Source organism: Macrobrachium rosenbergii, chromosome 55 (assembly GCF_040412425.1).
Source record: "Macrobrachium rosenbergii isolate ZJJX-2024 chromosome 55, ASM4041242v1, whole genome shotgun sequence".
Classification (NCBI taxonomy): Eukaryota; Metazoa; Arthropoda; class Malacostraca; order Decapoda; family Palaemonidae; genus Macrobrachium; species Macrobrachium rosenbergii.
The window spans coordinates 33,363,010-33,378,295 of NC_089795.1; the positions used below are offsets into that span (position 1 = coordinate 33,363,010).

At 35.6% G+C, this 15,286-nt stretch overlaps 1 protein-coding gene across 1 annotated transcript in view; it reads right to left on the minus strand.

The window, feature by feature from the left end:
• The window catches only part of LOC136835945 (MFS-type transporter SLC18B1-like), a 76,851-nt gene that overhangs the window by 47,437 nt on the left and 14,128 nt on the right, over window positions 1-15,286 (minus strand). The window contains exons 2-7 of the mRNA XM_067099833.1: window positions 12,602-12,999; window positions 8,917-9,188; window positions 8,189-8,284; window positions 8,010-8,083; window positions 2,277-2,424; window positions 1,272-1,431 (exon numbers count right to left, since the gene is read on the minus strand). Coding sequence (XP_066955934.1) covers window positions 1,272-1,431; window positions 2,277-2,424; window positions 8,010-8,083; window positions 8,189-8,284; window positions 8,917-9,188; window positions 12,602-12,992 — 1,141 coding nt within the window. The 5' untranslated portion in view covers window positions 12,993-12,999. The remainder of the gene's footprint in view (window positions 1-1,271; window positions 1,432-2,276; window positions 2,425-8,009; window positions 8,084-8,188; window positions 8,285-8,916; window positions 9,189-12,601; window positions 13,000-15,286) is intronic.

Sequence of the window (15,286 nt, forward strand, 5' to 3'; positions counted from 1 at the left end):
AATATTTTCACTATTTTATAACTTCATACTGTGTAATTTTCTTTAAAATAACGTACTTTAACACATTTAGCCTACATTCCAGAGTTAGCCTAACCATAAACCAACTACTTAACTTTTCTCAGAATCTGCAGATTATTATCTGTGACTTTCATATCTTAAATGTACTATCTTCATTAATTATCCCTAGTAGTTTCTTCATCTTTTATTTTGATTGTAGATGGTAATGAAATGACAAAAATAGAATGAATTTCATTAATCACTCAGTGCATTTGAATGTCGCCGTCAAAACATAAACAAAGCACAATGCCTTTTATTGGGGAAAATGAACACTAAACATTCGCCAACAGGAGAAACATTTTCTAGTTTAGATAAATTTTTATGCTTGCACTTCTTACCTCTAGCATCATCTGGTCCCATGGGTGACATATCGAATGGATAAATATAAAGCTATATAAAAGAAATAATCAAAATAGTGTCACCTTTAAGTCTTTCAAGCACTCTAAGAGTAAGGGGTTCGTGCATTGCCAAATGTCTGTTTTGATTAAAAGTTTCGACTTGGTAAAGCCTTCTCAAGTGGTTTTGACTTGGTAGAGCCTTCTCAAGTGGAATCTTTAAAAAAATATATTTATTCATTTAAAATTAACACCGAAAACATATTTGACTTCACACATTTTCATTACTAGCTATTACTTTCATAAAAACAAAAGAGATGGCAAATTTTTGCAGTCGGGAAGTTGTAAACAATACGTGGCACCGCCCACATGGCCACTTAATGGACTAATGTTGGTCGATTCAAAATCGAGCTGAACTATGGGAGTTCCCGGACCAAAGAATGCCGGTTTTAAGAGGTTTGACTGTAATATGTTTCAAGTAGGGATATAAGATTTAGCATTTGTAAGACACCGCCATGCAATATAGTCGAGTTTGTTGTTAAGCCTCAAAATCACTATACCACTGACTGTTTATGAGTAACATTAAAAAATTCTAAGCACAGCCTACATTACACCACACTAATTTGTTACAAGAATTATATAAACAGTAAAGAGCATTGGTTTGTTAATTATGAATGAAACTTGTGCAGTGGTCAGATGGACATCTTGCTCCTTTCTTTTTCAGGGAGCCAGTGAATGGACACTACCTCAAAATATAGGGATCACAGCAAACCTGGCAATTAAGACACACAGTAGGTCCTGGAGCATACTGTAAACATTTGGGACTTAGACGTCACCTCAACTCAGTACCAAGAAAAGAAACTATATACTACCTTTTACCTTTATAATCTACTAGATATCCCACAGCTACAAAAGTCATGGTCATTTGTATAGTCCCCATTACTAAAAAAGGCATCTTGAATCCACCTAAGGTGTAAAGTGCACCTCCAACTACGGGTCCTAACATCTGAGCAACATTCATCGTTGTTCGTGTGAAAGCCTGAAAATAAAAATAAAAACTGTTTAAGAAAACACCATATCACACAAAATTGAAATAATGGAAAACTCATGTGAAACCACATGGAAGAGTATATGGCAAGAGAAAGTCACAATCATTAAAAATTTACCTAATTAAAACACAGGTCAAATCAAGGGCAACAGACTGCCTAAGGAGTACCAGGACCCAACAGAGAAAACCAACTTCCTTCTCTGATAAAACCACTAATTCACTTAATAGATTCAAAATTATTAGCCATTTTAACAAGACATCTTGAATAAATCCATATCCATGAAAATGGTCTAGTTTTGACTTTCTTCATCTTTTAATATACTGTACTCCAATTAATATTCTTACTGATGGGAAAATTCACTCCACAGTAGCAAGCAGAAAAACCATTAACCTTTTAATATTTTGATGAAGTCACACAAAATCATGCCAATTTCATCCTTTGGGATTCTCAGGACATCAAATATCTATAACTGTTTTTCAAATTAACTAAAAATATTTCATCGGTTATCATTGTGATGTCTGCTGACTGTTGGGAGATCATTCAACTATCTCTCATGCAAGTCGGGGATATTTTGAAAGAATAGACCTCTCCAAAAGAGTAAATCATAAGTTGTATATTTTTACTTAAATTTTATGGGAAAAAACTGACAAATACAAATTTGTATAGTATTTGAAAAGATATTTATTACAAGTTTTCCTAATGCAAAAATATAAATGTCCATTTTTTTTTATCAATACTGGCAGACCTTCACTAATCCCACAACTGTGGGATCTGGGGGGGGGGCAACATTCATGAACTACTTTATATTTATAAAGACTAGTTACCAGATACTCACAAAAATCTTAGCAACAGAGTCTGGGAACTCTGCAGCTATATATGCAAATGTAGAAGTACTGATACCTGCATTGGCTATTGCATGGGTCATACGTATCAGTATTGCCATTACCACAAACAGTACACCAGGAGGGAACCATTCAAGAAAACTGGAAATAAATTTATCATTAAACCTTTACACCTCTTGAAAATACCTACTACAGTACAACAACAAGGCAATTAGATGAACTGCTATGAAGCAAAGAATGAGCAAAAACTTGAGAACAATTATCCCAACCTTAAGCCATAATACCTCCCTAAATTATTACACCAAGGTTTCTGCTAATCAAATGACAACATTAATGTAAACAATAATATCAAGTCTTAAATGGAACATATTTCCGATCACAAAATTTGTACATACTGCTAAAAACTGTGACAATTACCATCTGAATAAAAAATCAAAAGCATCAAACATGGAACTAATGGTAAACAGTTTATGGAGCTCATGAACTTGGTACTGTCATGAAACTATTTTTATATGAACTGTCTACAGTCGAGCCCCGGTATTTGCAGGGAATGGGTACCACAACCCCCCACGAATAGCTAAATTTCACAAATACTTGACACTCCTCTAAACACGCTTACAACTACCTATTTTAATAGTTCACACACCAAAAAAACCCTCTAAAAACGCTTATACCCGAGTACTGTATTTTAAAAGTTTTATCACAAAAAATGCATTTTTGTCAGGAAAATATGAAAATACAGTAATTAGTGAATATTTCTCTATGAAAAATAACGTGAATAGGCAAATTTTCTGTGAATAATGTGTATGTACGTTCCACAGAAAAATCTGCAAATAGGTGAAGCTGCAAGTCCGGAACTGTGAATCAGCGGGGGTCCACTGTATTCTGGTAAGTCATCATTTGACAAGGGATGCATGTAAGAGACATGCAAAAATTTTGCCTAAAATCCAAAATCTGAAGAAATTTAAGCAAAAAATTATTTTCACACAAAATTCACACTTCATGCACACAGACTGCATGTTCTTTGCCAGCCTTCAAAACAGTTAAAAAAACTTAAGCAAAACTAAATACAAAGTAACATCAAAGGAAGCTTACCAAATCAACTCAGACATGGAATCATTACTCTGAAGGAGACATGATCAAAGGAGGAAGTGAAAAATTAGGTAACCTTTAAAAACTATCAGCTTTGCAATGAATATAATTTTGAAGATAACATATTCCACTTCCAGCATGTGGCTGTCACCTTTCCTTAGTAAAACAGTTGTTTCATAAGAAAAGTAGCCTGTGATTTACACAATATTTATCATATACATATTTTTTATTGATAAATCTTGAACACCATCAAAGATACTGTCGCTTTTATTATTGGCTTAAGTGTAGCATGTGGCACCTACGAGTTGGTGATCACTGTCAACATCTGCTCCACTGTAGCACCTAAAACTCATTATTATTTTTACCTTGATTAATGGCTATGCAATTATGTGTTTTATATGACTGCCACCTGGAGATGACCAACTGTATTTATGGATGCCCTTTTGGACTACCAACTTTTACATTCATTATCACCAACGATGATTCGCATCTTTTTGTGGTATCTTATCTACAAGATTCTGCAGTTCCTTATAAATTTCTTCTTATTTCTTTGGAAACTTCAAATGTTGGTGCAAAGCATACTATAATACTTATATTGCAGTTCTGATTTAAATCTTGCCAGCAGTAACATACAGCTCACTGCCTTCTAGTTGGTCAGTGCCTTTTCTGTATCTGGCATTTAAGATTATGCCTACTGCTCCTGTACTAAGTCTATCTGTTCATGTATGAATATACAGGTTGACCATCACTAATCCAGCAATCAGTAGTGCGGAACAATCAGTAATCCGGCACAAATTTCGGCTAGAGTAATTTCTAATGTTTCCGCACTAATTTTCAAATTTCCGAATTAACTCTGCGCTAACAAGCTCACCCGGCCGATTTATTTGGTGGCGCAGTGTGCTGCATCAACAAACTGGTAGCTTAGTCTACATTATACTGAACTCTATTCACATATTAACAGTATTATACAAACATCAACATAATGAATGTGCATCTTTTTCATGGATCTTTTAAAAGTTATGCTTTACTACATTGTTTCCAATGCGTATGTTCTCATATTGCTTTTGTATTATAAATTGCAATCAATGTTTTGTTTTGGGAATCGATATTGCCGCATTTAACCAAGTTCAAAGCGCTTTTCTTGCTTCTAGTTAGCGTAAATGAATATGGATAGTTTATTTGGGACAAGGATATTTTTCGTTATACGAAGTGTTTTTAAGTCGAAATATAACTTAAATAGGTCTCGTTGTGAAATTAATTTAGCTATTTTTTCGTTAATATATGACGTTTGCGGGAATCGCGCTTTGGGGGCATTTTTTTTTTAGTAAAAAAAATCAAGATTCCGTTCGCTATTTTCTCTTGATTTCATCATAATATGAGCTTTACGTATTTATCTTTTATCGGCATGAAAACAGTAGTAATTTGTATTCTTTCATGCCCAGTAGTTTTGATTAAAATACATTCTCTCCAATTTTATTTACGGTCGTGTTTCATCCATGTTGCCGATGCACGATAATTTATAGTCATTAGCAGCTTGAATATTGTTTTCTCAGCTTCAGCTACAACTTGCAACAAAGTTACTGTAGCAGTATATTTCCCTGCCGATCTCTTCTCCAAAACAAACAAGGGTATAGTGTAAAAAATATTTCAGTTCTTAACATCATTTGTAACATAACTACAGTAATTGTGTATTACCGTACAATGGTTGAAATACAGGCACAACAGTTGTTATCCGATACGATTATTAGCAAAACAACAGTTTCCCGTTCGGTTGTTTATGGCTGTACATTTACACAAGAGTATAAATTTACTAACAATACTTTTATCATTCTCTTTTACTTTTTTAACTAGCAGATGGAATAAAGAGATGGAGGAAAAGAAGTTGGTCTATTGTAAGTTGGTCTCTCTCGCTGCCTGCGCATGCACGAAATCTACAAATATTTCCTAAATATTTTCGTATCGGTATTAATTGCTAACCCCATCGTAAACTCAAAATATCGTAAGTCGAATTATCGTAACTCAAGCACTACCTGTATTTGATAATTGTCTTTTCTTTATTAACCAACTTGTACTGATTTATTGGATATTTTAATTCTAGGATGAGGTGCTTAGCTACTGTGTTTCGTGTATTCTAGCCTAATAAATGGCTAATCCAGCAAAATGGCTAATCCGGCACCCTCCAGGTCCCAACAATGCCGGATTAGTGATGGTCAACCTGTACATATTATCCCTTTCTTTTTCTAAACAGCCCTATCCATTTGCATAATAGAAACCAAATATTCTTAACTTGCTAAACACAATAACCCATAGCTAAGGCCAATGACTGCTACTGTTGCCTGCTGGTTTTTAACCAACATCATTGGCTAGGCATCCAAAGTGAAGCCCAGAAGAGAAAGCATTCATCCCCTTAACCCTATCCATCATCCCCTTTACTAATGATTTTCAGTGCTGTTGCTACACAAGGTCATTGTAGATCTAGCCTTTACCCAAGATTTTAACATACAAGGCAGCAGGTGCTCATACCCATGATTTGAGACCTAATCCAGATATTCCCAGCTGCTCCAACTGGACCTGGTGCTCACTAAGAGGCAGGAAGACAACTCATTAAAAGTATATACATGTTGGAGTTATTTATCTTATACAACTTAGGCTGTCAAGCCAAGCACTGGGGCACTTTTGGCTATTCAGCATTTATGGCAGTGAAAAGAAGAGATTGGAGTAGTTGGACAGCAAGACAGATCTAGAAAATATAGATGAAGTACAAGGATCTAGAGATGGCACTGGAAAAACCTCCACAGCTGCACTAAGAAGTAATACTGTAGTTACTGTATAGAACAGGCATCAGACAAGACTGAAGAAAGAAAGCAGATATGGAGATAGAGTAAAAGACTAAAAAGTAGATCCCACCAGGAGCCACAGGTTAGCTGAAAAAACCACTCATTAGTAATACCTACAGTGCATCATGTTAGGTGCACTGACAGCACTAATCCCTAAGGGGCATATTACATTAATTCCAATCTTAGTATAATAAAATAAAAACTTTTCATCCAGCTTTTCTTGCTGGTTAAAAGCTCAAAAACAGTAAATTTAGAAATCATTCTAAGCATTTTACCCAAAATCTCTTCCACGAACTATACTTAGAAAGTACTTCCAAGATACTTTTGAAATTTTCCATGTCATAGTGAGCATTGAGCTTTTCTAGAAGTGGCACCTTACAATCACCAGTCAGACTTAATCATTGAAGTGACACTGTGGCTTACAGGTTGCAGAAATTGCGGTGATGTTTTCCAGTATTGTACATACACAAATCTACCTTTATATCAACAGTTTTGGATGCGGCTGATGTCAGGCGTATAGGAACAAAATAACCTTGAAACGTTTTGAAAATATTCCTTTACTGGGATATGATGGAAAAAAAATAACCTCTCAGAGGTTTTGCCTCATCCAAGCCCTTCAATAGGATCAACAATTAACAATTAGTAATGGGCACATTTATTTTCTTGACTGTACACAGATTACCTGCTCTATAAATCAAACGGTTTCAGTTGAATCCTGCAACTTTTCCACCTAATAATAAGACCTTTGTCTCGACATACCTTGAATCCCAGTAATAACCTGATAACTCAATGACTGTAGACCTACTCTGATGTTCCTTTTCAGCAAAATCTAGTATCATTCACACTGAATAACTGTTTGAGCAGATAGTGACCTTCAGCTCTAAACACCAGCAGCTTCACTTTTTGTGAGCCAATTGTGGTAATTAAACATCTCTAAAATCTCAAAAAGCTGGTATGAAAAATGTTGCACTCCTCTCCTGACTGTCACGTATATCAAGAAGGCATGCATCAGCTTGAATACTAAAAATGTCAACTAGCATCTCTCTGTATCTGATCCTCAATCTAAAATGTTTAGAATTTTTCAGTAAAGCCTTTTAGTTATCTTGTTACAATATTATTAATTCCTTGTGATTATTTCACAACCTAATTTTTTTTCCTGTCTTTCATGTCCTTAGAATGTTACAGAAGCATATGTCAGACCTTCATGTAATTAAACATTCACTCTCTTCCCAGACATTCTTTTATGATTTTCATGTTAAGATCAATAGAATTCCTTCAGTAAACTATTAGTGCTTTCTTTACAATTCTGTTTCTTGTTGCTGCTTTCAGTAAACTATTAGTGCTTTCTTTCCAAAGACATTTTACTTTTGGGGTAAAAACACAAATGAGTGACCAATACTAACTTGTTCTGGGTACCAAAAGATAGCGCTATTTTTAAAAGAAAAAATAATGTTAGTTGTAGAAAATCTTTCCTGTAACGATAAAGACCACCATAATACAAAAAAACACTTCATATTTCTTACCACTAGTACCGATGGATTTTATAATGCCATAAAACACGAATGGACCATAACAGATAGCATATTGTGCATCAGTCTACCTTCAGAAGTCCCAGAGGGCTCTACTGTACTTTGGGACTCTGACTTATGGCTATACTATTTGTCCTGAATAGTTTAGTCATTCTGCCAGCTCAAACTTTTCCTTAGTGCAAAAAACAAACAATAATGAAATCACTACAAGTCAAGGATATCAAACACTGTGGATATCTAGCATACTAATAATTAAAAATTAACTTACCCAGAAAGAACACAACATCCACCACTACAAAAAAGCCCTGCAGTAAAGGCAAACTTGACCCCTATATGTCTTAACTGCAAAAATAAAAAAATTATAAATAAGTACTTCTGTGAGGAAAGACATATTACAGCAAATACTTTTAGCAAAAACCAAGGAATGTACACCTGAGCACAAATTACCTTTTTGCCAATGAGAGGTGTAACAAGAAATGCAGTGAGGCAATTTGTCCCAATTATCATTCCAAATATAGTAGCAGTTGCCCCTTTCGTTTGTGCCTAACAATAGAGGAAAAAAAAAGATGCCTTTATAATTATTTATGACTGGGGAAATTTAATCAAAACTACAGATTATGAATTGTTCCCATGACTGCTACAAATGCTGTCTTGTGGCTAGTGACAACCTTGAGGAAAGCCTTGCCATTGATGCTACAAATGCTGACTTGTGGCTAGTGACCACCTTGTGGAAAGCTTTGCTATTTCTATAAAAAAAAAAAATCAAACATGCATGCATGCTACTGAACCACTGATAAAGAGAGATTTGGTAATGATACTCAAAAACAAGAACCTTTTATACTCTGAAACACAACCTCTGTAACAAAACTAAATTTCCACAAGTTACACAGTTTCCCTGCCACATTTGACCAAATTCTCTCATAAGAAAACTATGTATTGGATCCTAAAATTAGCAATTTACCCACCAAACCCTAAAATAGTCTGAAGCACATTTACTGTCACCAACTTTAACCATTGGTATACCTAATTCCATTACCAGAATTAACAGTTTCAATTACTTCAGTGTGAAGCCCACAGGATTATTCAATTATCCCAGTTATGCAATTAAAGCCTAATTAATATAAATTTACACACAGGTTACTTGAAAATTTAAAAAAGAGAGAGAGCTTACTTACAATTTTTGGAAAAAATGGAGGAAACAGGCACACAGCAAATGACGACGTTAACGTACCAGACAATAAAACTAGCAGCAGCAACCACTGTTTGCCAGTGTATCCCCATAATGATCCAGGACTACTCACAGCAACACACTGACCATCCTGAGGTAGCTGAGAACGCTTACCACTTCGTCTTTTCCTTCTTCCCCTTGAAATGGGGAGAAAAGTTGATTTTTCTTTCTCAGCAGGCTCTGTAGTACGTGCATAAATATTTCCACCTGTATGGTCCACTAAATAAAAAATTAAAAAGTCACATTTCAATATACCTTGGTTTATCAAAATAAAGTCAGTAAGTAATCCAACATTCCGACAATGGAAATCTATTTTTTAAGATATTGTAGTACAGTATATACTGTGATCATCACAATACTATAAAAAAGATTAGCATAGTATGCCCGATTAGTGTACTCTGTTCATCTAGGAGCCAAAAACATTACAACAGAGAACTTACATTTCTCTAACCTACACAATTTTTATATTCTCTGGCAATTGCTCTCCCCACAACATAACTTAATGACAAGCCACAAGAAAATCTGAGCCACTGTAGCTACCAAGGTCATCGAATCACTTACTAAAAAGGGAAAAAAGTTTATAAACTTGGCAACCTACATAAAATACTATACAAAATATTTGAATTTTGAGTGAATGCCCTACTTCCCTGAATTACGTGAATTCCAGAGAGAGAGAGAGAGAGAGAGAGAGAGAGAGAGAGAGAGAGAGAGAGAGAGAGAGAGAGAGAGAGAGAGAGAGAGAGAGAGAGAGAGAGAGAGAGAGACTCTAATAAATTTTTAAACATGCTTTTATTAAAATGCAATAAAAAGTAAAAAATAATTTTAGATGCACCAGGATTTTTTTACAATGTGTAAAAAAAATAAAAGTGTGGGCACCAAACATGGAAGGAAATGCTACAAGAAAATTTTTTTTTTTTTATTTCTTGTAGCATTTCCTTCCATGTTTGGCACCAATGCTTTAATTTTTGTAGACATGATTAACTGTAAAAAAAATCCTAGTGTCTCAAAAATTTTTTTTACTTTTTGGTGCATTTTAATAAAAATGTGTTTATAAACTTAATTTTTTTTTTTTTAATTTATACTTTTTAATCTTGACAGAAAATTGTAACCGATTATTGACTGTAGCTAACGAAACTGAACATATTTTATAACAGTGGTCCTCAACCTTTTTTGGACCATGCACCCTTTCACTATATGTCAGAATGTCATTCCCCCCCTTTCCAAAATTGTCTGCCTCAAAAGGTGCATTCCAAATAATATGCATATACAATAATACTAAAATCCTTGGTCACAATTCCCCCCAGCCCCCGAAACTCTGAAATCCCCTCCCCCCTGGGGGGAGGGGGAGAATTCCCCATGGTTGAGAACCATTGTTCTATGATAACCTGTCGAGCCAAAGGTGGTCTGAAAAATCCGTAGAGTCATTAACTTATTCAACCAAGTCAAAGGAGGTATGGAAAATCTGAAGGGTTGTTCACTTCATACAAATCCTGAGATACTGGGAGAAGTCACTGTAGGGTCACTAGAGGTCACTGCTGACCTACTGACCATGTAAGGTTGTATTGTCACCACGATTGAGTAACCATGCAAAATTTCAGGTCCATCAGACAAAGGGAACAGGTTGAAAATTGAGTTACAAGATTTGACCCACACAGACAGAAAAGCCAGCTAAATAAAAGCGTATACGAAATATTTTGGTAAGCCTTTAACAGAAAATCTTTGATACAGTAGTTGCTTATGCAGTTAAGAATATAGTACAGTAGTCTGTTCTGAATGTATCAAAACTTTGTCATTCTTCCTTAAGTAGCATAACTACTTACACAGCATGCCCATTGTTTTGGATATAATTGTACAATAAGACTTGGAAATACAGTAGTTATATTATGTGCTATATATATAAAGGCTGAGAGTGAGGTATGTATATACGTGGTTACCCTATCACACAGTATTATTAACCCCTTTTGCAGAGTGAATTTAAAAAATTGAGACTTACAAATTAAATAGGAATCCAAGACCCAACACCTGTGTAAGTCATGGGCCATGATACTCTCCTTCATTTCAAGGGTGAGAAAATGTTTTGTGCTTACGGAATACTCTCATCTTGCAAAGTATACTGTGCGGAACTGATCTCCTCAGTCATCAATAGGTCTCGTCCATGATGTGGGACTAATCTTCTCAGTCACCACTCTTCTGGTTCTAGTTAGACAACTCGTAATAGATAACACGTTTCCCTCATTGTTTTGAGGGGCTTTTGTCTATATTCTAGCAACAAATAGCAACATTTGATTTCCAACATATAAAACAAAATCAGGACAAGGGCTAGACCTTCATTAACCATGAAAGTGCTACAGAGGAAGAGGTTTCTCTCGATGAAATGGTAATGCAGAGGTTTTTATTTGGAAATGACAATGAAAGTAGTCAACCTGAACTATCAGACAGTTCTGATAATGACAGCAGTGAATATGGTGATTTTTATTATATTGTAGTTATAGACAAACCAACCTTAGATCATTTTAGGCTTCAGGTTTTATTAGATAAAATCATGAATCAGAAGAAATGACAAAGGACGAAGCACATTCGTAATGTGATACATTTTTGCGAATAGAAGACCACTGAAGATCATAAATTCATATTTTCTATTGAATGCCGAGTATTTTTTATTTATTTTTTTTTTTTTGAGGTTTTTCCAGATGAAATTTTTGGCCAAGAGCAAGCGTTCAAGGTTTGTATTCAGGAATTTCTAACAATGACAAAAATGGCATTACTTTAATCCATGCTTTGAGATGTATCACACTGAAAGGAATCAACAATAAAAGCTACATAATTCAGTATTAAATAATTATCTACATTATTTGCATATTTATAACTCTACTATAATAATAAAACATTAAACCAATATAATAGTACAGGCAGTCCCCGGTTAATGGCGGGCTTGGTTAATGGTGATCCGGTTTTATGGCCCTTGTCTAGCGACGAAAATCGGCAATTTTTGGCGCTGAAAATCGCCGATTTCCGCTTATTGGCGCCGATAATTGGGTATTGGTGCCAATACATACCTAACAGAGGCAACAATAACCGAAAATGGGCACTTTTCGGCGCTGATAAGCCCGAAAATTGCTGAAAAAGTGCCAGAAATCGCCAATTTTTGGTTAGTGGCGATTTTCGGTTATCATCACACCCCGAGAACGGAACCCCCGCTGATAACTGAGGACTGCCTGTACAGTTTATTAATATAACACTAATGAAAATAAAAAAAATCGAAGTATAAATATAAAGGGGAGAAAATTAGTCAGTTACAGGATTAGCATGACACTGAACTCGTCACTAGTGGCGATAAATGGCTCACAGTGAAAGGGTTAAAGACATGAAAAGTTTCAGAATTGGTAGGGCACCCACACCCTGGCAGCTACAAACCAAAGCATTAACTCCCAACTCCAAGATGCAGTGAAAAACCTAAAACTCAACTTGTCAGGCACATGATCTGACAGAAGCAAAATCACATTAGAGGGGCTCTACATAAATTTTGTTCTTTTACATTTCCTGCACTAGTTGATCTAGTTTAAAATTATACTTTCTCGATACAGTCTTAAATTACAAACTAGAAATTATTCAAAGCACAAAATGAAACTTACCATAACCATGTCCTGGTGTGGTGTTCACAATGTTTCCTTTGGCCAACATAACAGATCGACCTGGAGTAACAGGAGGATCTGGTCTTGCACTATTAGCAGAGATAAAAGCAGGTCTTCCCTCATTTTTACTTTCATTTTCTTTGGGCAAACTAAAACCTAGTTTGCAAAAATCAGTTTCTTCTTGCGAATAAAAGTCTGCTGGATCCGAAGACTCATCTGCTGTTAAAGAGTGCATAGTTTCAGAAGACGACTCTTCTTTCTCTACAGACTTGTAATAACCTAACTGGTCATAATCAGGTGCTTCACCAACAGAATGGTCCACATCAGGATGCTGAAGAGAGACTGAATTCAGCCCATCATCTAACATCCTGTGAGCTACCATGGAAGCCATTTTTATTCTGGAAAAGAGATGACAAGTTGTGTTTCAAGTACTGTATACAAATTCTAATTTACCCATAATGTTAGAATAGTGTAATTTTATATTACAGACACTTTAATTATAAGGGAAGTGTTTAATACACATAAAACACCCATTTGGATACAAATACAGGCAGTCCCCGGTTTACGACGTTCCGAGGTTACGACGCTTTTCAAATATATTCATCAGAAATTATTTCCTGGCTTACGACGCATGTTCGGGTTTACGACGTTTCGTATGCCCGATCCGACGGAAGAAATATGGCCCCAAAACGGCAGAATAATCATAATTTGAAGGTTTTTTTATGTAAACTCAATAATAATGCAGTTTACATCGTTTTCAATGCACCCAGAGCATTAAAAGTAAGGTTTTCTTATGATTTTTGACGATTTTCGACGATTTTCCGGCTTACGACGATTTTCGGGTTACGACGCGGCGCAAGAACGGAACCCCCGTCGTAAACCGGGGACTGCCTGTATCAGGTAATATGAAAATACCATGCAGCACAAAAATATTTTCAACAAAGGTAGCTCATTTCAAAATAAATTCAACATATAGGTAACTTGTTTCAAAATAAACATTCTTCATTGCATATATTAAAACAACCATCTGGAATACTCTAACTTTTACAAATCTAAATTATTTATGAAAAACAAGATTGTTTCAGATTTTCACCAAAACGCAGCATTTCAAGGGGCTAAGATTACGTTCTATAATAACAGAACTTTTCCCTGCCCTGCTACTAATGAATTCTATACCAATTCCCTGCCTTCCATTACTTATGTTTTCATATCTGCTATCACATTAGATGACAATATACCAATGATGGATGAGAAACGGGAGGGATGAGACAACGCAGTACATGTATCACATTAAGATAATTAGAATTTTCCCCTGGTAACAAAACTTACCGGTAAGTCTTTTCTAAGGATACCTTCACTGAAAGCTGGTACAGTTATTGAAGCTTGTAAACTCACTTGTTAAACAGCAGCATTTGAGAGAGAGGTGGGGTACCCACCCACTAGGCAGTGTCACTGTTCTTCAGTGACTCAAACCAAAACACTGTTTGGAGGTGGGATTATAGACAAGAGATTTCAGGTTTGAATATCTAGGAAAATTGCAAATTAATTTACAAATCTGCAATTTGATCATGAATAAAGCCATCCTTTGTAAGGAGGCACTCTCCTTAGGCTGAGGATATTGTCCAGATAGCATCATGATTTGTGTTGATCTCCCAACCCAAAAATTTCAGCTCCCTATTCATGTACGTGAGCAGGGGTAAAATGACTCCTAAAACCACCAGTATATCCTGATGTAAGTAATGTCAAGGATGACAAGGGCTCATGTGAGGAGGAAGACCAACTTTTATGAGATGAAACCTAGTCATATGAAACAAGCTCACATAGGCCTTTGACTTGAAATATAACCTACCAAAGAATATGGTGTTCATTAAAAAGAAGTAACAAGGGAAAATAAAGAAAGAGGAGATTGCTTATTAAAAAAAAAGAAAAAATAAAACAAATTAATAAGTAAAAAGATGAAAATACAAGTAAGTTATTAAAATACAAGGAGAATTGTATTAGGGTATTAATGCAATTCATCTATGCTCCAGCTTTCAAAGCTCCAACTGTACGACATCCTCAGGGAGACTGCTCCACAGTCCAAATTCATCTATGCTCCAGCTTTCAAAGCTCCAACTGTACGACATCCTCAGGGAGACTGCTCCACAGTCCAAAGGTGTGAGGAATAAAAAGGTGTAAGGAATAAAGAACCTCTGGAACTGAGAAGTTCAACAGCGGGGGCACATTTACTGCATAATGTTTCTACTGTTCAGCAAATCTGGTTGCTCTCGGCAAGAAAAGGGGATCAGGGATCAATTGTGAATGTGAAAGACCTCTGTTAAAATACCACTTATGAAAAACTGACAAACTAGGGGGGGTCATCCATCATGATCCAAGTCTTAATTGCTAATATTAGGAAATAGAAACCTTCCACCAAGAACAACTATGTAAGAGGTAAATCTCTGGCAGAATCCTAACCAGAGAACAATACTATTCTGGTAAAGGAAGGACAAATGACCTAAAACAGGTTGCAGTGATTTCATCACTTATAAATACAAGGCCTTCCTTGCAATACCTAACTTATTTTATCACTTAAGAGGTCTTCCTTGCAATACCTAACTTTTGTGTGGCATTTGCTGATATACTTTCAAAGTTTCTCAAAAGTAAGAAAGTAAGATGTGTCAATTACACCTACTATGCATTTCA